The sequence below is a fragment of the Myiozetetes cayanensis genome, unplaced genomic scaffold (genome assembly GCF_022539395.1).
Source record: "Myiozetetes cayanensis isolate MyiCay16 unplaced genomic scaffold, myiCay2020 scf1, whole genome shotgun sequence".
NCBI lineage: Eukaryota > Metazoa > Chordata > Aves > Passeriformes > Tyrannidae > Myiozetetes > Myiozetetes cayanensis.
This window is the reverse complement of record NW_026086604.1, coordinates 123,890,012-123,915,988: the sequence shown is the minus strand read 5'-3', so window position 1 is coordinate 123,915,988 and position 25,977 is coordinate 123,890,012. Positions and strand designations below refer to the sequence as shown.

Below are 25,977 nucleotides of genomic sequence, written 5' to 3'. Positions count from 1 at the left end.
CCACATAGAGGCACAGCTGAGAAAGAAACAGAGGAGCTACACAGAAGAAACAAAGAGGTTTTCCAGTATCTCTTTCAGAAATTTTGCCACAGGAATCAAGAAGGACAAACGATATTTCATACCCTATTTCAAAACAAAAATACTGGAATGAGTAGATACTGCCTTCTTGTGCAGCATCTTTCTGGTCTTGTTTTCTACTTCTACTGTAAGTCTGAACCAGCCCAGTTTCCAGGTTTTTTGCCCAGAGCCTTAAAAGCAGTAACATCAGCTCTTCTAAACATGCACAATTTGTTAGAGAGTAAACACCTGCCTGAACACACCGAAACAGAGCAGACATTTGAGAAATATCCTCAAGCTTTTGGGGCAAATCTATTTTGACAAAGAGACACCAGGGAGCTAAGACAGTTTAAGAGTGCACATGTACATGATCCTCAGTATGATCCCCAACACAGTTTGCATATTTAATGTCACAGAAAAAACTTGAGCTTGATGATGAATGTTCAACTGGAAATACCATGAGTCCCATTTTGAGATTCAGGTTTGTGTAGAAGAATCCACTTACGCATGTTTTACTGTAAACGGATAAAAATTAATATATGCAAATTCAGAAATAGTGATTACCTCAGAGCAGCAGTTTTCCCATTTCTGTGAGTACATGTGACCTGCCTTGTTTGGTACCCAATTTGTATGTCCCAATATTTGTTCTCCTGTCTATTCTGCCTGTTACGATTCCTCTTCTTCTTAATTAACTCACGAGCCTCAGGGTCTCGAACTGCCTTTTCTCTGTCCTTTTCCTTGTCTTTGTTCTTCCCTCGTTTCCTTGCTTGCCTTATTTGTCTTGAATGGGGCACTGAGCATGAGCTCCAGGGTCCCACATTTAGACTATACAGGCTTTCTTCAACAGCGCATGGGCTAGACTGACAGATCTGAAATTCGGTGAGGTTGGGACAAGCAGACCCACCGAACTGCGGTGGAGCCACAACGTGCCGAGTTCGATGCTGAAGTCCATTGCCACAGGTCTTTGAGCATTCCGACCAGGGGGAGAATTCGGCCACGATGCAGTCCTGCCGGCATGGGATGAGGCATGCCTGCTCCTGCCGCGGCTTCGGCTCAAAGTACTCACAGATGACATCCTCAGCTGGAACCCCATTGGACTTCTGTATACAGGTGATGTCCCTTGTCTGGATCCCTTCCTCCCCTCTGAGGCATTCCAGGGGCTTCTCGTGGCTGCGGGAGAGGACAGGCCGGCACTGGTTCCAGTTGCCGATCTGCCAGTCATACAGTTCCTTGTGCCAGTCACAGACCCGAAAACAGCTCTGCTGGTTGTCCGGCCGCTCTGGCTGCTTGCAGTTCGTGGGCAGGGTGGTCCAGCCCTCCACATGGGCACACCACACCGCTCGCGTCTGGATGCCTCCTGGACCGCAGTCATCTCCCATGCATCTCCCCCATGGACCTGAAAAACAAGAAAAGATGCTTACATTGCACACTTAAATTATTTTTCTGGCACAGTGCAAAAGCAAGCTCACAGCATTTACTGTATCTCTAAGAATTTAATTCTTGGAGAAACTCAAACTTGAAAAACGCAAGGATGGGATGACTCTTCATCTCCTATTTTTATGATTATGGATACATTTCACTTTTTATCCCAGACAAAGTGAATATTTAGTTTCTAGAACATACACAGAAATTAATCTCATTAGAGAACTAAGAACTGAGCAACCACAAATTCATCACCTAGTTTTGACTACTAAGGTAGAAACCAAAGCTCTCCCCCCCAAGGCATGAATCTGATCTCTCTCACCTGCTTGAATACCCCTTCCTGGACTGTTTTGATTTTGTGTTGCATTTCTGTTGCACTACACTTTACACCCTGATGCCAATTAATATCATGTTCTTTTCCTTTTCTATTGTATACAAAAATGAAAACAACACCACAATACATTTTGAAAAACACTGGTAACACAAGTAGACTACTTCTAGTCTTTACTATAACTAAAATAAAAGTTAAAAGCCACGTAAAAATGTTTGTTTCACACAACCTGTGATATCATTATAGAACAGAATAAGTTCTTGAAGACAGAGACATACCAGCTGGTAACTCTCCAAAGAACAGAAATTACTGAATCACAGACTCGTAGAATACTAGGTTGGAAGGGACCTCAAGGATCATCTGGTCCAACTTCACTTGGCAAAAGCACAGTCTAGACAAGACAGCTCTGTACCCTGTCCAGCTGAATCTTAAAATTGTCCAAAGTTGAGGAATCCACCACTTCTCTGTGAGATTATTACAATTGCTGATTATTCTCATTGTGAAAAAGTTTCCTCGTTTCCTCTTGTGTCCAATCAGAATATCTGCAGGAGTAAGTTATATCTAGAAGTAACTGGTACCCATTGCTTTTTTAAATCTCCAAGGTCCAATGGTAAATACTCAATATGCAATGTCGTTATAATAAACGCCAACAGAAATCAATAAAACCTATATCCTTGAAAACTGATGTAGTTGTTTTTTTCATTATTCACCCAGTTCAACCATGAAATCCACAAATCAGAGGGTAAAAAGCCCTATATTTTTCAGGTTTTTTAAGACCTCCACTCATAAACATTGTGCATTGACTTACTGTATAAGAGCAACAGAACAAACAGTTCAGAAAAACCCCTCTAATCACTTATCAAAGAAAATCTGTCTATCTGCAGACACTTAATCACACAGAAGACATTTTCTCTGACTAAGGACTCCTCATGTTCTACGAAGAAACTGGGGCCAGGCCACACAATCTTCATTCATCTGACTGACCCCAGTAACAAGACTATTTGTGTAAGTAAAAGCTAGGCTGAGCCTTTGCTATTTCCAAAGCAGGTTAACGGCATAATTTTAGTACTGCACAAGAAAAAGTAAATGAACTATGAAAGATACAAATTATTTACAACATGTTCCTTACTGAATGACTGGGAGGAATATGAAGCCACATCTTATTACTGATTCCCATGAGCTTTAAAACTCTCATTGACTTCAACACAATTTTCATCTTATTAACTTCAGTACCAGTTTGGGAATGGGCTGGTGACAGGCCATACACTTAGCCTCTGCTCCTCATTGTTTCTTTTTTAAATGGATACTGTGCCTGCACAGTTTGTTTTAGTTCCAAAACCCTAAGTGTGCACACTAAATAGAAATGCCAGCTGGCAGACTCAGCCCATGGAAACTCTGCCATACATAATTTTGAATTATGGTTTCCAAGATTCAGCTATCTATCCAGAAAAATGAATGTATATTAAATACAAACACATTTCAGTTTTCATTTCAGCAAGATTGCACTACTTTATCTCTAACCAGCCTTCCATGAATTATATAATCATTGTTGTATTTAATTAGGTATTTACACTGAGTTGAGAGATATAATTTCTTCAAAATACCACCTTGAACACTTGCCAATTTTTAAAGAACAAAGGCTGCAGAGAATCTTCAACAAGAGCGAGATACAAAAAATAATTATGATTGAAAAAAAGCTAAATTTTTATCTTGCACACTTCAAATTTCTGTCTTACCAGGTCACTACACCTGGTGTAGTTCACCAGGTGTGTTCAGTGTATTCTGTGAAGAAATCCCTCTTTTTAAAGACCAGGTCTTTAATCCAGATGAAAAATTTACTCATTTGGGATTCTATCAAATTTACAGTCATCAATAATCCGAGAAATACATTGTACCTAAAAATTGTGCTTGCAAGTCAAAGCATCTTCAATCCAACTCTTGGGCAGGTTTCTACTAATGCAAATGTTAAAAATCTCGGCCTCAATGCAATAAATACTGCCTTTGGCAACTTAAATACGAACAAAAAGCCTGCATGTGACTGTGAAAACTGGGCAAAAATAAGCTCTTTCATTAGATTACAAGTGTGCTGTTTATAGAACTGAATACAAAATAATGATGAGGGGCACAGGTGGGATCATGTAGTAAATTACATTATTTTGCTTGTGCTGTGAAGTAGCAAGCCATTTTATAAAAGCATTACCAGTGAGTACCAACAAACCACATTTACATGGACAAACAGCTACTCAGCAATTCTATGTTCATGTGCATGTTGACACAAAACTAAGCAATGTATCTGACCTTCCCTCCTATCTACATTAGGTTGATTTTTAATTTTAAATACAAAATAACCCATTTAGAGACTACGACTGCAAGTACTCCAAAAGCATAAGTATTATTGCATACTTCTTTATATGACTATGACAAGGTCTAAAAGTGAACCACAGCTTTGGGGTAGGTATCTGTTTAGGTTTTGTCCTTAGTGAGCTTCCTCAAAAAACTAAAGTGCTTCCACACGACCAAATCAAATTTTATTTGCTCAGAAAGTTAAAACTTGTGGAGGGAGGAGGTGTTAAAGAAAAAAAAGTTGAACAAAAGGGCAGAAAACAAACAAACAAAAAAATAGTTATATCTATCTAGCAATATGCACATGTGTGTACACATATATATATCTTCCCTGCCCTCTAAGCCTCTGTGCCTCCCTACCAGTGAATTTAAATTGTAGCAAACTGTCCTGTATCTCCAGAAATCCCTCTGGCCTTGCAGTCTGGCCACCTACTCCCTGCCATATCCTCCACTTGCTCAGACTTTTTCTCTTTTCTATGCGATCTCCCCCACCTTCGTAAAAGGCTCCACGAACTATTTTTTAAAAATATGTCACATAAAGAACACATAGGGAAAAAAAAAAAGTTGCTTGTGCTGCTTTTAACCTGAAAAACTTTAAACACAAAACCAAAAGAACTTTTCTGTATGTCTATGTGATAGAATCAGTGGTGAATGTTTGGTTTTTAATGCATGCTTTAATATGTGCAGGAACAAAAAACCTGTAACTGGTACCATTCTTCACAACTAGCTACATTTCTCTTTGGGGTTAGGGAACATATAGAAAAATAAAAAAAAATAAAGGAAAAAATCCTAACCCTAACAATTCCACACTCAGTGCTCCTTTAAAATAAGAGTTTCAAATTAACTTCCAATGAATTAAGTTCAAAATACCTACCCAGTAATTTCATCAGCTTAATTAACTCATTTGTCTTATTTAGGGTGGAGAAGAGGAATTGCAATTGTGTTTTTTCTTTAGTTTTTAAAGAATAAAATAATTTGATGTATTTCTAGTTATATGAACAGAAACTTGTTCTGACCAAAATTATTCTGAGAAATACCTTTTTTATGTTTTCTCTTTTAAAAACAATTTCTGGAACCTACATTAACCAATATTTCTGTCATCTTTCAGTTGCACACTTTGAAATCTTCAGTTCAATTACACACATTTCCTTGTAGAAACACAAGTCACTGTTTTTAACCTCAAGCACTTGCTGAGGAACGTTGTTGCCATACATTCTTTATGTGGACCTCACAGAGAGAGAGAGAAGCTCCTCTCCAATTTTTTTTACAGTTACCCATCTCTCTCTGCCATTTATCAAGAGTCTACAGTAATGCACTTCTAATTTAAGAGGTCCCAAAGACATTGCAAGCATCAAGGCAAGACATGGTTTTCATTTAAAAATAATCATAAAAAAAAAGGAAAGTAAATGTCTCTGAACTGAGTAAAGGGGCTTTGTGATTTTAAACAAACAAACAAACAAGAAATAAATCTGAAAGTATTCTTAATCCACTGTCATTTTTTTCTCATTGTAACAGATAGAATAAAAAGTACCTAGCACACCCTTACAATATTTCTTTGCCTGCTGGTCAAGACATTACTGAAGATAAATGATGAAAAAACAGTAAAGGTAGAGCCTTCAAATGTTCCTTAAAAGTATAGGACAACCACCTAAAGATCCCCTGCAACATGCTCTGTGTATTATATCATTATTATGTGTAGTATACTTAGCACTGTATTTGTAAAACTGAAATTTTGGGATAAAATTAATGTCACAGAAACTAATGTAGCACTGATACGCAACTCAGAATGAAAGAGATCAGCAGAAGGCAGTACATAGACTCATCCACCACCCTAACTTAAAGGCTGCAGGACATAGTGAGTGGCTGGCTGCTCTTTCACAAATCCTCAGCTGATGTCAAACACTAGTAACAACAAGAATGTATTTAGGAAAACTGTCAAGCCTAATCAAGGCCTCATATGATATTTTAATTTGCTCTTTATGAATATTCTTTAGGTTCTCTCCCATTGAAACAGTCTTCACACAGACACTCTGCACTCCCTGCTGTATCCAGTTACGCCTTGCCAATGGGATCTACATGCTCTCAAACCATTTCACACTGGGGAAAAAAGGCTGCTGCTGTGAATGCAAAGTAGTTTTTCTCTGGATTTTGTTTTAGAGATATTTAGATGAACGAATCATAGTTTGCCTGTAGCGAGTTGAACTTGTTTCATGAAAATACTATCGTTTATCCACTCTAACTAATCAGCACATTACAAATGGTAATTACAGAAATAAATAGAAAGCTTGCTGCTTCTTGTTGTTGGGAGTTGTCACTGAAGTCTTAGTGAGTTTAAAATGTCACTTGTAATTCTTTGTCTTCTAAAGAGATTATTGTAAAATACAATATTAAGATTCCGTCTAAGCTTCTGGAGGATTAACATTTAGGTTTTTTTAGGGTACAGGAACATAAGTGAATTAACCATTACTGCGGGTTTATTCTGATATTTCAGAGACTGATCACAGTGGACTTTAAAAACTGAAGACTAAACCTCCACTAAAGCATTGACAGTTTTGCAGCAGAGAACAAAGTAGGCTATCGTAGTATTTAGTATTGTATATTTTAATATTGTTTCAGGTATTAAAATTATTGCTGTTTGAAAAAGAAAGAACTCACTTTGAACTTTGATCCAGGGCAAATAAGGCTATGTGAAAATCCCTTAAGCTTTTCTCCTCACACAATTACAAAGAAAGACAAAACAATCCCCCAAGTATCCCTAAACATAAAACTCCAAACATTTGCCAAAGCACCGAGCAAGACATTACTCCCATTTTTAACAAATGCACCAGTGATTTCATTTGAATTTTGCCATACTTTCCATGAGAACTGGTTTTGTGTTACTGGTTTGGTGCCTGTAAGTAGCATTAACAGTTTAATGCCAGTGAGAGAGACTCAGACTGCACAAGACAATGAGCAGCTTAGTTTTCAGTATTTTGAGAGGATTGTATTTAAAGAGACTACTGAGAGACTGATTAGCAGAAATCTACTTTTTCTAAGTTCAGAAAAAAGATAACCTCACCCAGTATTGGAGAACTCCAATTTCCTTGTATTATGAAAAGGTTATGCTGAGGGCCAAGAAGGTTAACTGGTTGATACAGGGCTGAGAGTCAGAAGGACACGCGTATTACAAGATACCATTCAAGCCTAAGCAGTAAATCTCAAGAGGGGTCAAAAAGACACAGATCAAGAAGTATTTGAAGAACTCAGGAGATGACAGTGAATGCAAACTGCAGCTCTTGATAGCAGAGCTGGTCAAGGAGCTGGGTGAACAGCAGGTCACCAAGAATACAACAGCCTCAGAGCTGTTGCTAAAATCCCTTGCAGATCTGCTTGGCTAAATTCAAATATGATAAGCATGTCTGTAACTTGGTACAGTATACCTGTATAATCTATATTTGCTCTCCACAATTACAGTGACAAAGGAAAAAGAACTGCTGCTACAACAAAGTATTTTTATCTACAGGTAGTAGTTAATTGTGAAAATCTAAACAGGGAACTGAGTCTCACTGATACAGACACATACTACCTGTAAAAAGTAGTACAGCAAAATGCTGTAATTCTAGGTAAATTATTGATACTTTTTTTTTTTTAAATACAGAATCTGACATGCTGCCAACACAACAAATTGTCCTCATTTGGAGAGACAGGTTCTGTAATTTTTACTATTGGAAGTGTCAAGAAAGTAAAGACAAAACCTTTATTTTCACATCTTTCCCACCCACGGAAGGACTCCCTGGGAGATGTATGACTGGCTGGCTGCTCTCTTTGCCAGCAAACTGTCCCCTCTAGGAGTGCTATGGATCACCTCGACTGTCGTTTCTATTTAATGCTTTTGTGTTTCTTGGTTCCTCTTTCAGAGGTTGAAAAGTACATGCAAGGTAGCATCTACATCAAAGAAAATTAATTTGGGATATAGAAAAGAGATTAAAAAAAAAGGAAATTATTCTCAACATCATAAAACATAACACCTGTGTTTCAGAGGAATATAATGGAGAACCAAATAGGCCTACAAATGATTTGTCTCTTAGATCAATATTTTTATTTCCTAATAGTATAAGTGAGAGTGTAAGCCATGCACAGTTCAAAGAATTTCAGAATCTGAGGAACAAGTTGTTGAAATTTCTCAAATTAGCAATGAAATACAAAAAATTAATATTAAAAAGTAATGTAAAATAATCTAATTTGTAAATTGCACGTTGTTTACCCAGTTTTCCAGAGCACACTTTCAAACAATATGACAAAGGCAGATCAAAGTATATAAAAATCAGCCACTTAATTATCTTTGTAGGTGTGCACTTAATTATTAAGGTGCTTAATAAAATATGGACCTTTTTATTTTTTCCCTACTAATATCCCTTAGGAAAATATATTCACACATGTTCCTGATACTGGTATGGTAATCAACATTATGCACCTATTTTTAAATTTCTCTTAAAATCATGAAAACACACACGAATTGAGCTAAGAGTAACCATACCAGTTTAAATTCTGACACTGACATCAAAAAAAGTAGAATGCTTATTCAGTGTTTCCCTAACAGCACTGTCAGACTAAAACCTCACAATTACTGGAACCAGATATTATTTATTTTCCTCCAGTAGGGAGAAAAATAAATTTTGTATATTAGAAAATGAGTGAATCTAAGACGAGGTTGTGTATTCTACAACAAAAAAAAATTGAATTTAACATGCTTTGCCATTGTTGATGCAGTGGTTTCTTGTGTTGTAATTCATGGTAACTTTAAAACCACATTTCACTTGGTAGAGAGCTTATTTGTCTGCTTTCTGCTTTTCTTTGTGCCTTAATATTTTGACAACTATAATAGATATTGACTTTTTTTTCCCTTTGTTATAAACGTTGAGAGGGTAAAAAAGTATGTAGTTCTACAGTACAAAAAGACCCCAAACAAAAATCATAAAGAAATAAAATGGTCTCAAAATTCTTTTCCTCTTTTAAATATAATGCTAGATCTTCATTCCCCCCAGCCAGCCAGTGGTGAATTTAACGCTTATTAAAAAACAAAAACAAAACAAAACAAACACAAACTAAACAGGCAAAACAAACACCAGCCTAACATAAACAAATAACCCCCACAAAAACAACCCATAAACTCCAAAACAAAACAAACAAACAAAAAACCCACAAGACTCTCCACTCAACTACCTTTTTAACATTCTTATATTTGTCACTGTTTAATATTTATTTTGTTGCTCTGGCTGTGCATATTCAATTTTTTAAAGAAACTGCACCAGGGTCTACACTTTTCATACTATATTTCTTTCTGAAGTAATTTGAATGTACATCAGTGTAATACCCTGAAAATTGATATCTGCACCCAAACTATCGCGAGCCTCCAGCTTGCAGTAGTGGTGCAACTTGCTTATCTGAAGTATGTACTGGCACATACACAAACATGAAAGGCTGACAGCTCAGAGTGCAGAACTATCTGTCTCTGTGTTGTTGTTACCACCTGGAATTAAATCCTTTCCTTCAGGCTTATTATAATTATTCTAATTATAATTATTCAGCTACTTCTCAAAACATTACTCAGTTTTAAAACAGTTCTTCATCTAAAACTTTCTTTTCAGTCTAAGTTCCTCTCAGTCTTCATCTTTCCTTTACAAAGAATAGCAGTAGAAGACAAAATGAATATTAAATGAATACACAAAAGGAATATTTAATTGAAGCTGCATGCTTTAAAGAGAAATATAGCTTCTATGTTCTACAAAGCAATTACATTGCTTTGAGCTTCTAGTCCTGTTGAAATAAATGCTCTTGATATTATAAGATATTGAATATAGTTTCTTCTAGCCCATAGTCTGTTTACATATGAAGCTGGTTCATGAACATTTCTTAGTTTCATTAGAGGTGGTGTTAAACCATACTAACATATTCCTCACACTGCTCTCCTTATGTTGCCTCTCTAGTCACACTGCTGGCTGAAATGCCAGATAACGCTCTTCTGACAAAATGATGATTCTCATACATAGCAAACACTCTTGCAGGCTTTGTAAGTTGGATGAAATGGTTTTATTACCCTTTGCTTGTATCTCTCCCACATGGCCATTTTGGTTTTCTTCTGATTACCCAGAAGAAAAGTTGAAAGTTGCTCTGCATGTCCCCTGTGAGACAGACATACTGAGTCAGACCAAAGACCTGCCTATCCCAGTATATCCATCTCTTACAGCAACAAAGAACAGAGGCTTGAAGAAGATATAAAAATGAGCATATATGATGTCTTTCCCAGTACTCTGACAGCTTCCCACCAATTCCAGATCACACACCACAGCAGACATGCTGGTACAAAACCTTTCATATAAAAAATACTTATATATAGACATCATATAAAGAACATCCATGTGTTCTTCAACCACCTTCTAAAGAAGATCAGCTTTAGAAATCATACTAGAAACTCCTAAATTTATTGTTCTTTTTTTCCATGCTACCAGAATGTAACAATAGAAACATATAGAAATATCAGAAATGTAATGACAGAAAACACATGGCATGAACCTATTTTTTTTAATGCAGTAGGCAAGGAAATACAAACCAACAACCACTCCCATGAACAGCATAGTAAATCTATGAAATCAGAAGTTACTCCCAATTATTATTCAGACTGTAATAATGAGTAAATATTATAATTTTATAATGAAAGCTCTATAATAAAATGGGTAATAAAAAAATCACAACAAATTATTCTCATTTGTGCCCCTGTATATTTTTACAGTTCTGTTTCTGTCAGAATCTGATTTTAAGAGATAGGTTGTTGAGAAAACAGGATCTAATGCCTATTAAAGGGGAGGATTTGATTTGTATAGATTAAAATTAGGTTTTCTCCGTGGTTTTGAATGAAGATTCACTGTTTTCTTCCCATCAGTATTATATATTCAATTTACTCACAAATATTAAAGCAAATTTTAACTGAAACACTTCTGACATAACACCTCACATAACCTGAAAATCTCATAGTTAGTACTGTTTTCAGAGACCATATGTGGAAATGCAGATTTTTGCACTAATTTAACCAACTGAGCCTTGCCTTCCAGTCTTCATCAGAGTGAACCCCAACTAGATCTATTGAAAAAAACCACCACTAGCCCTTGTCATGACACTTGGGCATCAGCATGTGTTGCAGCACCAATTTCTTGACAGTGTTATATGAGTTTATTTCTGTGCATGTCTCATGTAATCTAATAGTAATTAGCGATACTGAACAGGTAACAGAGACTTTAAATAGATCCTTTTATTTCTATCATGAATAATTTTGCAATTCAGTTTGTTAAATGTAATTTTCCTGAGTACACACAGTTACATTAAAAAGAGAAGACAAAATATTTCTGTTTCAATTTTCATCAAGACCAAGTGAATGCTTTTATTTTTCTGCCTCTGTCTCATTTTCTGCCTTTTGATTTCTTCTCCTTGTTCATCATAGCCTCCTGCTGTGGTGCTGATGGCCAGAAGTGCTACTTGTGAGGCTGCCGCAACCACAGGGTACATCCGTCAACACAGCCCATCACACTTGTGCCAGCCCAGCGGTTTGTAATCCCAGTCTCTGCTTACATTAGCCAAGGGCAAACAAGTCAAAAACCTCCTTCACTGAGACATGAAATTCACTGCTACAGCTCTTCAGAAACTGGTTACAGCTTTTCAATGAGGCTACTAGAACCAGAAATCAGAAATTAAATGTAGTATCTTTGTGCACTGACTTATTTAAAGGGTCGGACTTCCTGCAAGGTATAATGTCAGACAAGGTAGCAGGAAGTTGGTTATAACAAATCTCTACAAAGCAGTTGCAAGAAGTCAGAGATTTAAGTTGTACTCTTATCCCTAATGCTAGCCTGTAGGATCTACATACACCATGTCTGTCTCCTTGCATTTCAGCTTCTTCTGCATAAGGTAACGAAAATAATATCAATTTTTAAAGCCCCTTCAGAGATACTGATGAAAAACTGTGTGCAAGAAGTAAGAATACATGCTCTGTCATTTTCCCTCTGGAAGTACACCATTTACTCAATATCTTTCCCTTGAGTTTTGCCCTAAATCCTAGTTGTGTTGAAAGGTGCTCTTTAATAAAAAAGTAGGAGGCCCAGATGATAAACTGCCACTTTTTCTTACTCTTGACAGAAATCTTATTCATAGAGCACAGCATGCATACTTCTCATCCGTGCCTTCCCTCTGACTCTTTGGTCACAAGAGAGCTAATACAGATATTCAAGGATCAAATAGGAAGATTTCTCATACCTCTGGATTCTTTATAGTTTTCTTTACCACTAATGGAATGAAATAAAATAGCAGACCTGAACTTAATGAATATCACTTAGATAATGTAATGGACCTGTCATCCTTTTGGCTTTCTTCTAATTCATTGGAGCAAAGAAAGTTTAATAAAATTGCATCTTCTAAGTAGAGAACACTATGCAAAGGGTCAAATTTATATATTTAAATATTTATATTTATTTACTTTTAAATATTTCATTACTGAAATTGCCTCTGTGTTGGGCTGAAATAACAATCCAGTCATAACTCTTTTGAAGTGCACTAAGACTTTATGTCTTGCTGAGATACATTCTCCCAAGCATATCCTCTGTTCATTTATTATTCATCATCTTCATTTTGCTAAATTCCTTTGAAACCCATTTCCAATTTTAAATGGCAACTTTCCCCTGAAACTGTGGCACATTCATTATATAGGCATCATACTTAAAACTATAGGAAGGAAAGACAACTAAGCCATGTGGTTGTACTCAAAATACAGGTGCCACTGTATTTTGACAAGCATAGATCTCTGTAAGTTTGAAAAAATCTTATCAGGACCATATGATACCTGTCACTGCAACATATGCAAACTAAGCAATGCCTTCATCTGAGTACCCTGTAATCAATCATTTTCATTCCAGATACAATTGAGACAACTAATTAGTTCAAGATAATGACTATTACTTTATCACTTATTTCCATCTGGCAAATGTTTTGCAAAGCTGTTATTAAAATAAGTGGATTTGTCTATTTTTATGATGCTGGAAATACATCTAACAAACCCTTCTGTGTAAATACTTTTTTTCAATTATTGTTTTAGAAATAAGTAATAACTTCTATAAAATATTACCATAGGAGTTATTTCAACATCTCAGACTATATCATAATTTTTGCTGTTAACCAGAACTCACCATTAACCACAGCAGTGACTTCTGCTTAAAAATACATGAACTTGATCTGATATTACCACAATGATCTATCACAAGAACTCAAGATGTCCTTTTAAAAATACAAGTCACTATTATAAAAAAATTAAAAGTACACAAGTATTTTAAGGAGTCCATCACAAGAAAATGATCATATCAGAAATTTCTTAAAATTCCTCTCATCCATCAAAGAAACAGAGAGAGAAACACAGCAACCAAACCCTGGCTTTAGTCTTCCATCCTAGCACAAACCCCACGTACCTTTCCACTGCTAGTGCTACCTTTGATTTATAGTTACTTCACAGAGGTTATTTCATAAGTAACAGCAGAATCTTTTAGCAGATACCACTAGGAAACACCACCTCTTTTACTCTTTTTTTCTTGGCAAATAACATTTTTCTTTAGCATGAACTTAAACCTGTTGTAGATTTGGAAGGATTTATTTGATTATTACATTGGTAAACCTCCCACTTGATAAAGGTGAGAGATGAAGAATGTATTAGAGCACTTCAAACATGAAGCCACAGAGCTGAGGAAGGAACATGGTATGAGAGCAAACTGCATTTCTCTCCAGAACGGCAAACGCAAGAAATTTTTTTGGTTTTTTTTCCTAATAACTTGCTGGTCTTCAAAAACTGTGCTAAAGTATTCAAGTTCAGCAGTGAGGAATGTCATTGAATACTCCTCCAATACTATATTTGTCACTACTGTTTTCCTGTTCTAAATATTCTCATTTAGCCTTCAAGAAACCTGTAAACCTTTGATTTCATTAGACGTTGTTAAAGTCACTAGAAAGAAAAATATGACAGAACATGCACCATGTTGTAGTAATCAGATATTTACCAAGACAATTCTTTTAGGCTTAATTTTGGGGGGAAAAAATAGAAATTTTATAAACGAAATTCTGACAACATTTAGGTCCGACAGAATTCTTGTAAAGATAAAAGAAGAGCTCTACAGAGAAGAGAAATTCTTCTAGAGAGTTTAGCATAAAGTAAAACATGGTAGGCAAGTGGGACTTATAACTGCTATTAAAATAAGTAGGGTGAAGGAGGAAGGAAATAAACCTTTGGTTTCTGCTTTTCCAGAAAGCCAGACACAATTCTAAAAGCTCATCCAGTAAAGATAATAAACCACATAGTACTTCCTCTACCAAGTATCCTTCTGTGAAAGGCAGGCAAATGCTAAAGTAATTAAAATTCACATTACTAGAGGATATTTAAAGGTACCCATTATACTTAAAAAGAATGGTTTAAATCTGGTCTTGACTGTTGACAAATTCTCATTGTCAGCAGTAACTTAACAGATCATTTTATCAACTGCTGAGATAAGACTTAGCAATATTAAATGTTGTACAAAATACAAGACAAATACCTGATGGGAAGGTACAAAGAGAATGGAGCCAAGCTCTTTTCAGTGGTGCCAAGTGAGAGGACCAGAGGCAGTGCGCACAACCTGAAACACAGGAGGCTCCTCTGAACACTAGAGAGCAGGTTTTGGCTAGGATAGGGTTTCTTCATAGTTCGTAGTAGTTCATATGGGTTTATGTTTTGGATTTGTGCTGGAAACTGCATTGATAATACGAGATGTTTTCGTTACAGTGCTTGTACAGTGAAGAGACTGGGGATGCACACCATGTTGGAAGGGAAGAGAGCTGGGACACCTAACCCCAGCTGACTCAAGGGACATTTCATATCATATACTGCCATGGTCATCATTAGGAGTTGGACTTCAATGATTCCTGTGGGCCCTTCCAGCTCAGGATATTCTATGATTCTACAATATATCGCCGGGGGCAGGAAAGGAGGAATGTTCAGACTGATGGTGCTTGTCCTCCTAAGTAACCATTATGCATGATGGAGCCTTGCTTTCCTGGAGATGGCTGAACACCTGCTTGTAAATAGGAAGAGATAAATTCCTTATCTTGCTCTGCTTGTCCATGTAGCTTTTGTTTTACCTATTAAACTGTCTTTATCTCAACCCATGAATTTTCTCACTTTTATCCTTCCAATTTTCTCCTGCATCTCAACAGGGAAAGTCGATGAGCTGTGTGGGGCTTAGTTGCCACGACAGTCAGGAAACACATTTTTATTCTGAGGGTGACTAAGCACTGGATTAGGCTGCCCAGAGACGACATGGGGTCTCCATCCTTGGAAATGTTCAAACGCTACCTGGACACAGTCCTGGGCTCTAGGTAACTGTGCTTTAGCAGGGGGTTTGGACAAGGTGACTTCAATTGGTCCCTTCCAATCTCATCTGTTCTGCAATTCTGTGAAATACACATATCAATATGGAACACAGAAGTCACAAAGGCAATACTTGGTTATGTAATTTCCAGAATCTCCTAAATCACCTAAATTTCACTATGCCAAAGTTTAAACCACTATATGAAGACTAAAAGACATCATGCATTTTCAAGCACACATTTCCAGAAAGTAGACAGTAAGAAAATGTTATTTGTTAAGATTTGGAGTTCATGAATTATAAAACTTTCAATAAAGTCTACCATTCTAGAAATAGATGTTTAATTCCACACCACAGATTCTGTATCAGAAAACTGACAGGAAGAACTATTTGTTATGAAAATAATCCACAGAATTTAAAAATTTATCTAATAGACAATTCCCATAAACTTAAATATGTAACATGGATTCACACTTCATTAAATATTAACTACATTAGAAATGAATTTCTAAACATTTTTACAATTATTAACTTCAGTTGAGTAGAGAAAGAAATGTGACAGATACAAAACGGTAGAAAAGATTTAAAATTTTATACTGAGAAATCTTTATATTGCACTGTATGGATTGCCATAGGTTTTCTATCTCATTGTTTAAGTTTCCTTGAACAATGCATAGTTATAAGCATTCCTAAAACTCCTCCTAATACTCCAAAGTATTAGATAAACAGAAATTCATTTTCTACATGGTGAAGGACAAGTCCTTGTGCAAGTTTGATTTAAAGGAGAAAAGTTATATATGAACCAGGTGTAACACACAGATAATACAGAAATGCCAAAAATTATGTTCCTCCATTGTTTCTGCCTGTCAAAAACTTCCTACCAAAAATTCTCTGTCAGCTCTCTGCCATAAGTTCTCACCAGGACTTCCCATGGGACCTTTCCTGCCAAAAGATCCTGCTGTTGTTTAAGGTTATCATATCTCCTCAGACACCTTAACTGGCTACGTGCCAAGAAATCAACCTCCTTTGAACACTATAAAACTAGAGGGCAAACTTTGGAAAATCGGGGCAAGAGGAAAGGGAGAGAGAACTGGTTGCCTCAGGAATCTCTCCTCACCTCTCCTCCCCTCCCCTTGCCTTTTTTCCCTCCACGGTATGCTGCCTACCTGCCAGCCTGGAGAGAACTGACACCACTGTGCCACATGTGTGAGTTATACCTTATCCTTTTAGCCCCACTATACTCCTGAAGGCCAGGGAGCTGCGGCTGGACTGACACCCTCCATGACCTGGGACACTGCTGTCTGTGAGCAGAGAAGCCACACTCCTGCACTCCAGAGAATCCCTTCCAGCTAAAGAGATAACATCGAAAAGTGGCAGAGACAGAGGAAAAAAAAGAGGTAGAAAACTGTTTCCCGCCCCTCACTTGCACCAGCATGACAGAAAGGTAGTTTTCAGTGGTATCTTTTTTCTGCTTCTAAAAAAATAATCTCAGCATTTTCCAATCTTTTCTTATTTTTTCTTCTTTCTCTTTGCATCTCTTAGCAATTAATAAAAATCAGGTTTTGGTACTAACAGATAACTTGTGTGAGTTTTAATTTTGCTCAAGGGTATATTTGAATCTGAAGTTCTTTCTGCAATATTTAAAGCAGATTGTAACACCAGGCTATGATCATTTTTAATCGATCATACTAGTAGAAATTTTAGGACAGTGCCAGAGTAAAGCCACTGCAGGTGGAATTAGGAACTTTTTTTTTTCTGAAAAATAAGTGTCTGCGGAGTCCAGGTCATCAAAACTGCTGAAATGATGCTGTGGTATCAGGTCAGTCAAATTTCTAGGCAGCTAAATAGTTTTCTTCATATTCTTCAATTTTGCTAATGATTCATTAGACCTGAATTCCATGTGTAACTTACAACAGAACTTCAAGAAAGAGAGACAAACCCAAGAACATCTCCTTGTGATACAATAATATTCAATTAAAAGCCATTCCAGAAGGCAGCAGCACCTGAGTGGAAATCTATTGTTGCACAGCCCAAGAAATCTCACCATGCTAAATAACAAATCCTTTTAAAGGACTGAGCTAACATTATACCACTTTAGCACAGTTCCTTTGGCTACATCACTTAGGAAATTAGAAATGTCATTCTCTATTTTAATTCACCTTCAGGGAAGAAGGTTAACTCGTTGGCAAGGAAATTTTAACAGGTCAGATCTTTCAAAATCAATAACAAACTGCATTGGAGAGATCTTTCAGAAGGGATGACTTCAATTAAAACAGCCCTCACCAGAGATAATGAGTAGAGAAGGAAGGTTACTGTTGGACAAAGAAACAGTCACCCCATTGCCAAATAAGTGATGCAAAGATCCTTATCAGCCTGAATTATGCTGAAAAATCTTCAAAAGGCTCTGAAAAACAGAAAGGTCATTTTGTCTCAAGGAGACTCTCTCTACAAAGGGGGAAGAGTGACTGCAAAGTCTTTCCTAATAATTTTTAAAACTCATCAACATGATGAGTTCACTGGGCTTGGAAAAAAAGAAAAAAATTTTTATGGGAATTTCAGTGTCACAAAGGACGTTTACAGTGATCATACGACCACTGTTTATTTTTTCTGGAGGACATATAAGAGGTAATTATCCATCCAGGTTACTTTAACAGGCATAAAATCTCTCTCCCCTTCTTCAGATGCACTAGGAAAGAACAAGTGTGCTCAAGCAGGGACACACAAGCACTTGGCCTAAGTCTCCATCATAATGCAAATTTCACTCAATTCCAATTTTACTGGAGAACTGAAGAAGTTCTTCCTTCTTTTTAAAATATAAAATTTATGGTTGGATAACAGCAATTACCTCATAGAAAATGTATATTAAAATAATTATAGATCAAATGCAGGAGCCTAAATTTGTCTACCTTGACCTCATTATTGTATCCTCAGTGACACTGCCTTTTTTCCATTTTTCACCTTATAAAAGTACTATTTAGGATGCCTTTCTATTTTTTTTTTTTGAGTGAAAAAATAGTCATCTAGAGAATGGTCACACTTTAAGAAGGGCACAGTTATTTGTTCAACAGCAGGTTAATGTAAGCAAAAGAAAGTTCAACCCAGTATGGCACCGCTGAAAGAAACAAAAGTCAGCTGGGTAGCAAAGAGAATAAAATATACTCCCAACCGCATGCATCTAATTACGTGCAAATCACAGTACTCTGCTTAATTAGCAAGCTTTGCATTTTTCCTTCCAGTTTGGATTTTTAAAGGCAATAAAGCTACTCCAGAGTAGGAGGTTATAGCAGTAAGAAACCTGACTTCATACCAGTTGACCAGAATTTCACTAGAAGACCACTGGACCATCTACATCTTATCAGGGCTGGGTATTATAAAATAGAAAAGAAACTCAAATCAGAAATGAGACTTCTTTCTTTCGACCATTTAAACCAGGAAGATAGCATTCTCTCCCTACAGATCTTGAGATTAAAACAAGATGCTTTTCTAGAAGATGCATTCAATTACTTATATTCATTTTATTGGTCTAAGAACCAAACACACCTGACCTTACTGTGCTGGACATTGTGCAGCTTTAGAGAACTAGAGTGTCCAGGAGATACTCCACAGAGTTCAGAAGTTAGATCAGGCTCAGGAGAGATATATATAATGCACACACAGAGAATAAACAATTTGATAACTGTTTTTGTTTGAACTGCTTGCTTTGCTAGGCTTTCCCTGGAATGTTTATGTCAAATACAGAGAAAAAGGGAAAACTGTAGTGAAGAGCCAATGAGAAGTGTTAGTGGAACTGAGGTTCAGCAGCCATGAGGAAAGCAAGAAGCAATGACTTAACAGTCAATCAGAAAAGAACAAGAGCTCAAAACAGTGGACTTCACAAACAAAAGGTCCCTACTTTATCTGCTGCTACTGCTGGTGAAAGTCTTCAGCTGTCTCAAAACCTCCTTGCTTCAGTTAGGCTGTCTGTTTCAAAACAGACAGTAATTGTACAATCCACACAAATTGGTGCAGTGTTTTGCTGCAGAGAACCTAATGATGTTCACACAAGTAATTGCTTACTTACACCTGACACCCTGCCTCCAGACACCCTACCCCGACCAGCATGGGCAGCACAGGCAGACAGCCAACACCCTGCCTGACGTCGGCAGCGTGGGCAGGATGCTGCCCACATTATTGATGTAAGGTTGGATTTTCTCCAATCACACTGCTGTTGCTGGAGCCAAGGAGTATCCTGACTCCAACCTACGTGCAAAAAGCATTTGCAGAACTGGCTGTTGCTGCCAGATGACCCACACACCAAGCATCCCTGGCAGTTTGCCACGGCCACGGCATCGTTTCTGACCCTGTATTTGCTATCGGTGATTAGGTGAGTGGCCATATGGTTGCAATGCTGCTCATCTTTCTTACTGCCTCCATAAAGCTGTGATTTATAAGGTGTTGTCAGATCCTGTTACTGTTGGGACCACAGCACCTGACCATACATTAAAATTAAGACACCTGTTGAAAATCCAGAATTAAATTTAAGTTAGGTGTTAACTCTAGGTGAAAATACCATTAATGGATCAGGAAGCATTTTGGCAGCACAAATTCATTTGAAGCACTATATTACTATTACCCAAACAATCTGTTATGATTGTATGTTAACTGAATAAAATACGATATAAAAACCTGACTGAAATATGCTAATGGGCATGTTTGCTTTCTTGCCTTCTAAGGGACGGTAAAATACAACAGGTGCTGTCTACAAACCAGTATTAATTTAAAGCTGCAGAGAGCACCATCTTATGAAATAACTGAATATACTTATACTGATTCATACATGTGAATTAAATTTATTTAAAGCAATAGCTTTTATTGAATGTATGTTTTGGTTTTTAAATAAGGAGACAAACCCCACAGATTACAGTGAGAGATTTGAAAAAAAACCCCTCTATTTCAGTGCTTTGCTTTTTCAATAATTCAAACACTAATAGCTAAAATCCAACAATAGAAGTTCAGACACTGATTCTACTGCTCCCTTGTTGGCCTTTAAGACCTTGGTTTCAGTCACTAATCCAGATACTAACAGATCTTCCTCTATTACTGGAAATGATATCAGAAGCTTTCATAATTTCTCTGTAAGAAATGGAACACTTATCCAAGCAAATTCAGTATTAACTGCATGTTTCAATTCAAACTCTCTTTACAGCCAACAGGCTTTTCACTATCAGCAACTACATAGGTCAACCATATTACACAACTTACAGACTAGAAATTAAAAAAAAAGTCTCAATGGAAATGCAAGAGATTTTCTATAAAATTGCCCTGTTTTTGATTTAGATAGTACAAGTTATCTAAGATGCTATGTAATAAAATTATATCTTCTAATTATTTTTCAGGTTTTCTTTGTTCCTTTGAAATCTTCCAAACATAAGTGTTTGAAAACAAGAAAAGAGTTGTTTATCTAACAGAGAATGTCTGTATTTCAGTTCTGTTGCAACAACCAGACTCATGTCCTGATGCTAGTTTGCAACAAACACTTGGGTAGCATAAAAAGACTGACCTAATATCATCTCATAAGCCCCTAGAAATTTCAAGCACAAAAAAAAGCCATTTTCCTCTTCACCTCTTTATTCAGGTACATGTTCTTTCATCAGATGGCAAAGAGCATTCCATTATTAAAAGAAATCTACTAAGAGCAACTCAGTCCTAACTGAGGTCTTGTGTCAATATTTCAATATAAATGACAAACATATATATATCCCCTCTTTGGAAGTTAAAGACCAGATTTCTATCATACATATAACAGTGGCAATGGAGGAATGTTATTTTTGTTACTTTGTGATAACCACTTGTTCAATACTTGCAGCCTACTTCTATCTAGTGATGCTTAATAATTCCTGGTATTACTCTACCCTTTGATGAGGTTTTAGTACATTTGGACCTCCTAGCTTATTAACTGAAAATATGTTGAACAATATAGGAAATTATCATTATTAAAAAAACTGAGAATGAAAGTGGTTGTGGGTGCAGTGTTTGAAAACTCTGAGGTTTCAGCTTGGCATCAGCATCAGTGGGGAACAAAGCAGAATACTTGCCCAGAGGTGATGACTTGGTTCTTAAGAACATAAGATTACTTTTTTCCATTTTCTACAGTAAGTAGAAGCAATGGAAAAACAAGCAGTTTTACACTAAAAAAAAAATCCATATCCTGCAATGATACTGTGAACTTCGAATTCATTACTTCCATTTAAACAACACAGAACTGGATGCCTGGAAATTTGCTTCAATACAGAATTCAAAGAATCACTGACAAAACCAAGGGCCCTCACAGTGCAGCTCAGTGCATTTTTGGTTCACGGGAAACACATAATGATTTAGTTTGACACTGCATATGTGTCAGAACTACTTTCAAAGTAGAGATAATACAGTAAAAGTTTCCATGATACTTATGTATTGAGAATAAACATTTCTGAAGATGTGGGGTTTTTTGGTTGGTTGGTTTTTGTTTTGTTTTGTTTTTTAATTTTTTTTTAATTGGTTAAAAAGATCATTTACTCAGTCAAAGAGACTTCCATCCATATGTTTTATAAGAAGTATGACATCACAGCTGCAAACCATTGGTTGCAAGCATCAAAGTTTCCCTGGAGCACACATATATCGCAGCCAGCAAGACCTCACCCTCCTATTCATCTCTGCTAGCCAGATGCATAAAGGAATCAGGCTAAGGCCTCACCCTGCTCCAGTAGAGTTTCTAGCATCAATAACAATTTTACAGTCCAGTTTGCTTTTTGCTATTTCAAAGGTTCCAAGATGCTTGATGATTAATACTCACACAGGGAATGTTTTCTTGACCAGAAATCACATGTTTGCAGAATGCTAGGCTCCAGATACTAAATGGATTTTGTTTTTCAGTAGCTCACGGAAGAAGAGGACAAAATGGATAGGTCAATCCTGTTCTGATAGGTTAATCCCAAGCCAATAAGCACACCTCTATCTTAAATACCCCAACTGCATTCAAAATGTGGCCAAAATGGCATCTCTTGAGACTGTCCAAGATGAAAAATGATTGTCCAACAAGCCTTCACTTTCTTTATACACATTCCTATACCACCTAACACTATCAAAAGACCAGTTGCTTCAATGTCCACATATCTTTCCTACTGAGGTATCTTATGACAGGCTAACATTCATAAAATACACAGCAAGAGAGGAGCTGAAGGCTTTGCAGAGAGAGAGGTGATGCCATTCAATGGATTTATCTTTAGAGACATACTTTATGCTAGAGGCAGCAAACACAAGTCACTGTGAACTACTCTCTGGTGACTAAAAATCTTAAGTGTGTACAAGCTCTGGGCTCTTGATTTACAACAGGTTGTCAAGGGCACTAAGCTGCATCTCAAAGATGCACACCTCAAATAAAAGTTTGGCTCAAAAGAGGCAGATCTCAAACACCCATCCACTAGGGAAGTTAACACTTGGGAAGCCCATCACCCAAACTTGCCATATCATATTAGTGATAATACCAGTTTCTGACACGCAGAAAATGTCCCACATGAAGTCCAAATTTGTAATCCAGACAATCTGAGGCCCAAAAGACAATAGCTGGTGGCTGGACAGTAACAAACCATGGCTGGAGAGTAAGAAATCGTGACTAAGCAGCAACTACTGGTAGAGGCTTCCCCACATGTTCTGCTAATGTCTCTTCGGAGACACAAGAATGACTGTAAGTCCCTCTACCCTTGTTGTTTTAGACATGGTCCAATGATCATGCCAAGGTTAGGACTTAGGGAAATCCTCCAACACCACTGCAACAAGCACAGTAGAAGCACAGCCAGTAAATCAATCTTCACCAGAACGGTAAAATTGTATGATTGTCCTGAGAGCTGTGGGCTAAATAAATACTCTAAAGCTATGGAAAAACAAACAAGTCAGAAAGTTGGACTACGTGACTTTTGTAGGTCCATTGCAACTGAATGATTCTATTCTATTCTGAATGACCATATTTTACCTGTTGTCGGTCTCCTTAACTGTATAAATACCTATTTCTGTGAAATCTACTAAGTTCTTGTCCTCAACAGCTTTATCATTTTCTAAACATCTGCTATTTCAGAAGATATAATAATGCCTAAAGCATTTATTTATTTTATAGGTGTCATAATTGAACACTATTCCTGTAAAAAAACTGCAGAGATCTGAGTTGCTGGATGAGCCCACTGGGATTAGCATTTATACATCTGCATACAAGTAAGGTGACGCTAAGATTCAGAATAGCCTTGTTTTTCATGAACTTTTTAATAAACACCAACTATTTACCACATTTTTTAATAAATAAAAGTGGGTCTTCTAACATAAATAGAACCAAATTGCAATTAAAACCAAAACAAACCAGGATGTTTCCCACGTAACATGTAAAAACACCTTGGGAACTTCTTGTTGTAGGTGATTATATGCAAAGAGCAGCAGGACATGAGTACTGAGGAAAAAAATTGCAAAAGTTATTACACAGTAAGGGATTACCATTGGTTTAGAAAGACACAATTTGCTGGAGGCAAGGATAACATCTAGAGGCATATCACTACATAATTGTCCTCATTTCATACTCTTCCCCAGGCATCCAGAAACAGGCAGTGTCACAGAAGGGATATTCTGTTAGATTCACCTTTGTTTGGATTTGATATGACTGCTCTCTTTTTTAATCACCATATATAAAAATCCATGCTGATAAAGTTCTTCCTTCTATTCCCAAATTATTATGTATGCTTTCATCAAAACCTGCAAAATCCACACTGCCCAGTGTGTACCAAAGGTCACCACATTTAACACAGGGAACTCTGTAAAAAATGTATTTTTACAGAACTGTGAGATGGAAGAGCATGAAAATATATGTCTTATCAAGAAAGTATTGCTTTAGATGAAAAGGTATTGCATATAAAAATTCCAAAGAAATCCTAAAAAAATAGAAAACTTCCTAAAAGTTGTTACATGTACAAAGGGAAAACGGGTCAAATCTACTCCAGGATTCCTTCTCCTTTACTTCTGGATATTTCAGTAGATCATAAGCAAGGGAAATGCTTGTAGGACAGTTTTCTTCACTGTTCTGCAGAATGAGATTAAATGTCTTTTCATGATGTAGAAACAGATGACATTTCCAGGACTGCCTTTTTTTTTTTTCCTTTTTAAATACATTTAGATATTTGTGTATGTGCATCTATCAAAAAAAAAAAAAATCAAGAATTATATGATGGATTGAGGAAACATATATATATATATGCCACCAAGTTTTCATAAAATTTAGTTTACTTTTAGTGTTGCATACACAAAAAGCAAAGTGGGTTTATGTGCCTTATTAATTTAAGGGAATAGGAGGGTAGAAGACCAAAAACTCTGTAGGAGGAAGGAAATATTCCCTCAGATCTAAATACTGGAGTAATTTACAATTATCTACCACTCTAATCAATAAATATGACAGTAAAACATACACAACTCTAACCAGAATGAGTATCTTAAGGCTCTATAATATGACAGGCATTTTGCTTAATTGTTCCCCACTCAGAAAATATAAAGCAGCTCTCAAGAACCAAACCTTTAAGGAGCCTGAATATTTTTCAGTTTGAAGCAAACAAACTTCTCATCTCATAACAGCAAGACCCTATTACAGAAATTGCTAATTGGCTGCACCCTTTGGGAGTTCAGCACACTCCACCTTTTATTTCAAGGCCGACAATGAACCTTAGTGCAAGGTTATCACATTAGTCAGTGCCTGTTGTGAAATACCATGTGTGAAATTACAGTGTGAGTGCAAAATGACCAAGTTTCACTTTGCCTGCAGTGTCAGCACAAGGTTCCTGTCACATATCGTTGAGTGCACGTGAAGCACTAATGTGTCTTTGCCCACCTTACTTTAACAAGTACTATCAAAACTATTCAGCTTGGATAGTACTGTCGCTTTATGAAAGCCTGTTGCTACTTCTTTCATGTTAAAAATGATTAGGATATAGTAGGAAACAAGTTATCATCTGTTCGTAACAGAATATTCTTTATTAGCTTTAGGAAGGAAAAAAAGCCCTGCAACAGATCATAATTTTCATATAGCCATATCCCTGCATATTTAAGTACAGTGAATAATGTGGAAATAAATGTGCATTTGAAAGATATTAATGTGCTAACAGAGGCTGCACAAGCTGCCATTGTGAAACATGTAAAAAGAGCTGGTTGAAGAAAATCAGAAAGGACAAAACTTTGATGTCCATTCACTAACTACTGTAGATTAGAGTGAATAGAAATTAACCTGGAGATTCATCACTGTAACAGCTTAATGAGAAAGAATTACATTATACACATACATTCTAAAACAATTAAAAACCACTGTCCCTGCTCCCTCAACGTACAAAATGCCAGCCAACTGCATGTATGAAGCCTAACCATAAGTTGAATAGC

At 36.7% G+C, this 25,977-nt stretch overlaps 1 protein-coding gene across 1 annotated transcript in view; it reads right to left on the bottom strand.

Annotated features, from left to right (window-relative positions):
- THSD7A (thrombospondin type 1 domain containing 7A) overlaps nt 1-25,977 on the bottom strand; it is a 263,425-nt gene that overhangs the window by 121,860 nt on the left and 115,588 nt on the right. Inside the window, exon 3 of the mRNA XM_050332888.1 lies at nt 622-1,453. Coding sequence (XP_050188845.1) covers nt 622-1,453 — 832 coding nt within the window. The remainder of the gene's footprint in view (nt 1-621; nt 1,454-25,977) is intronic.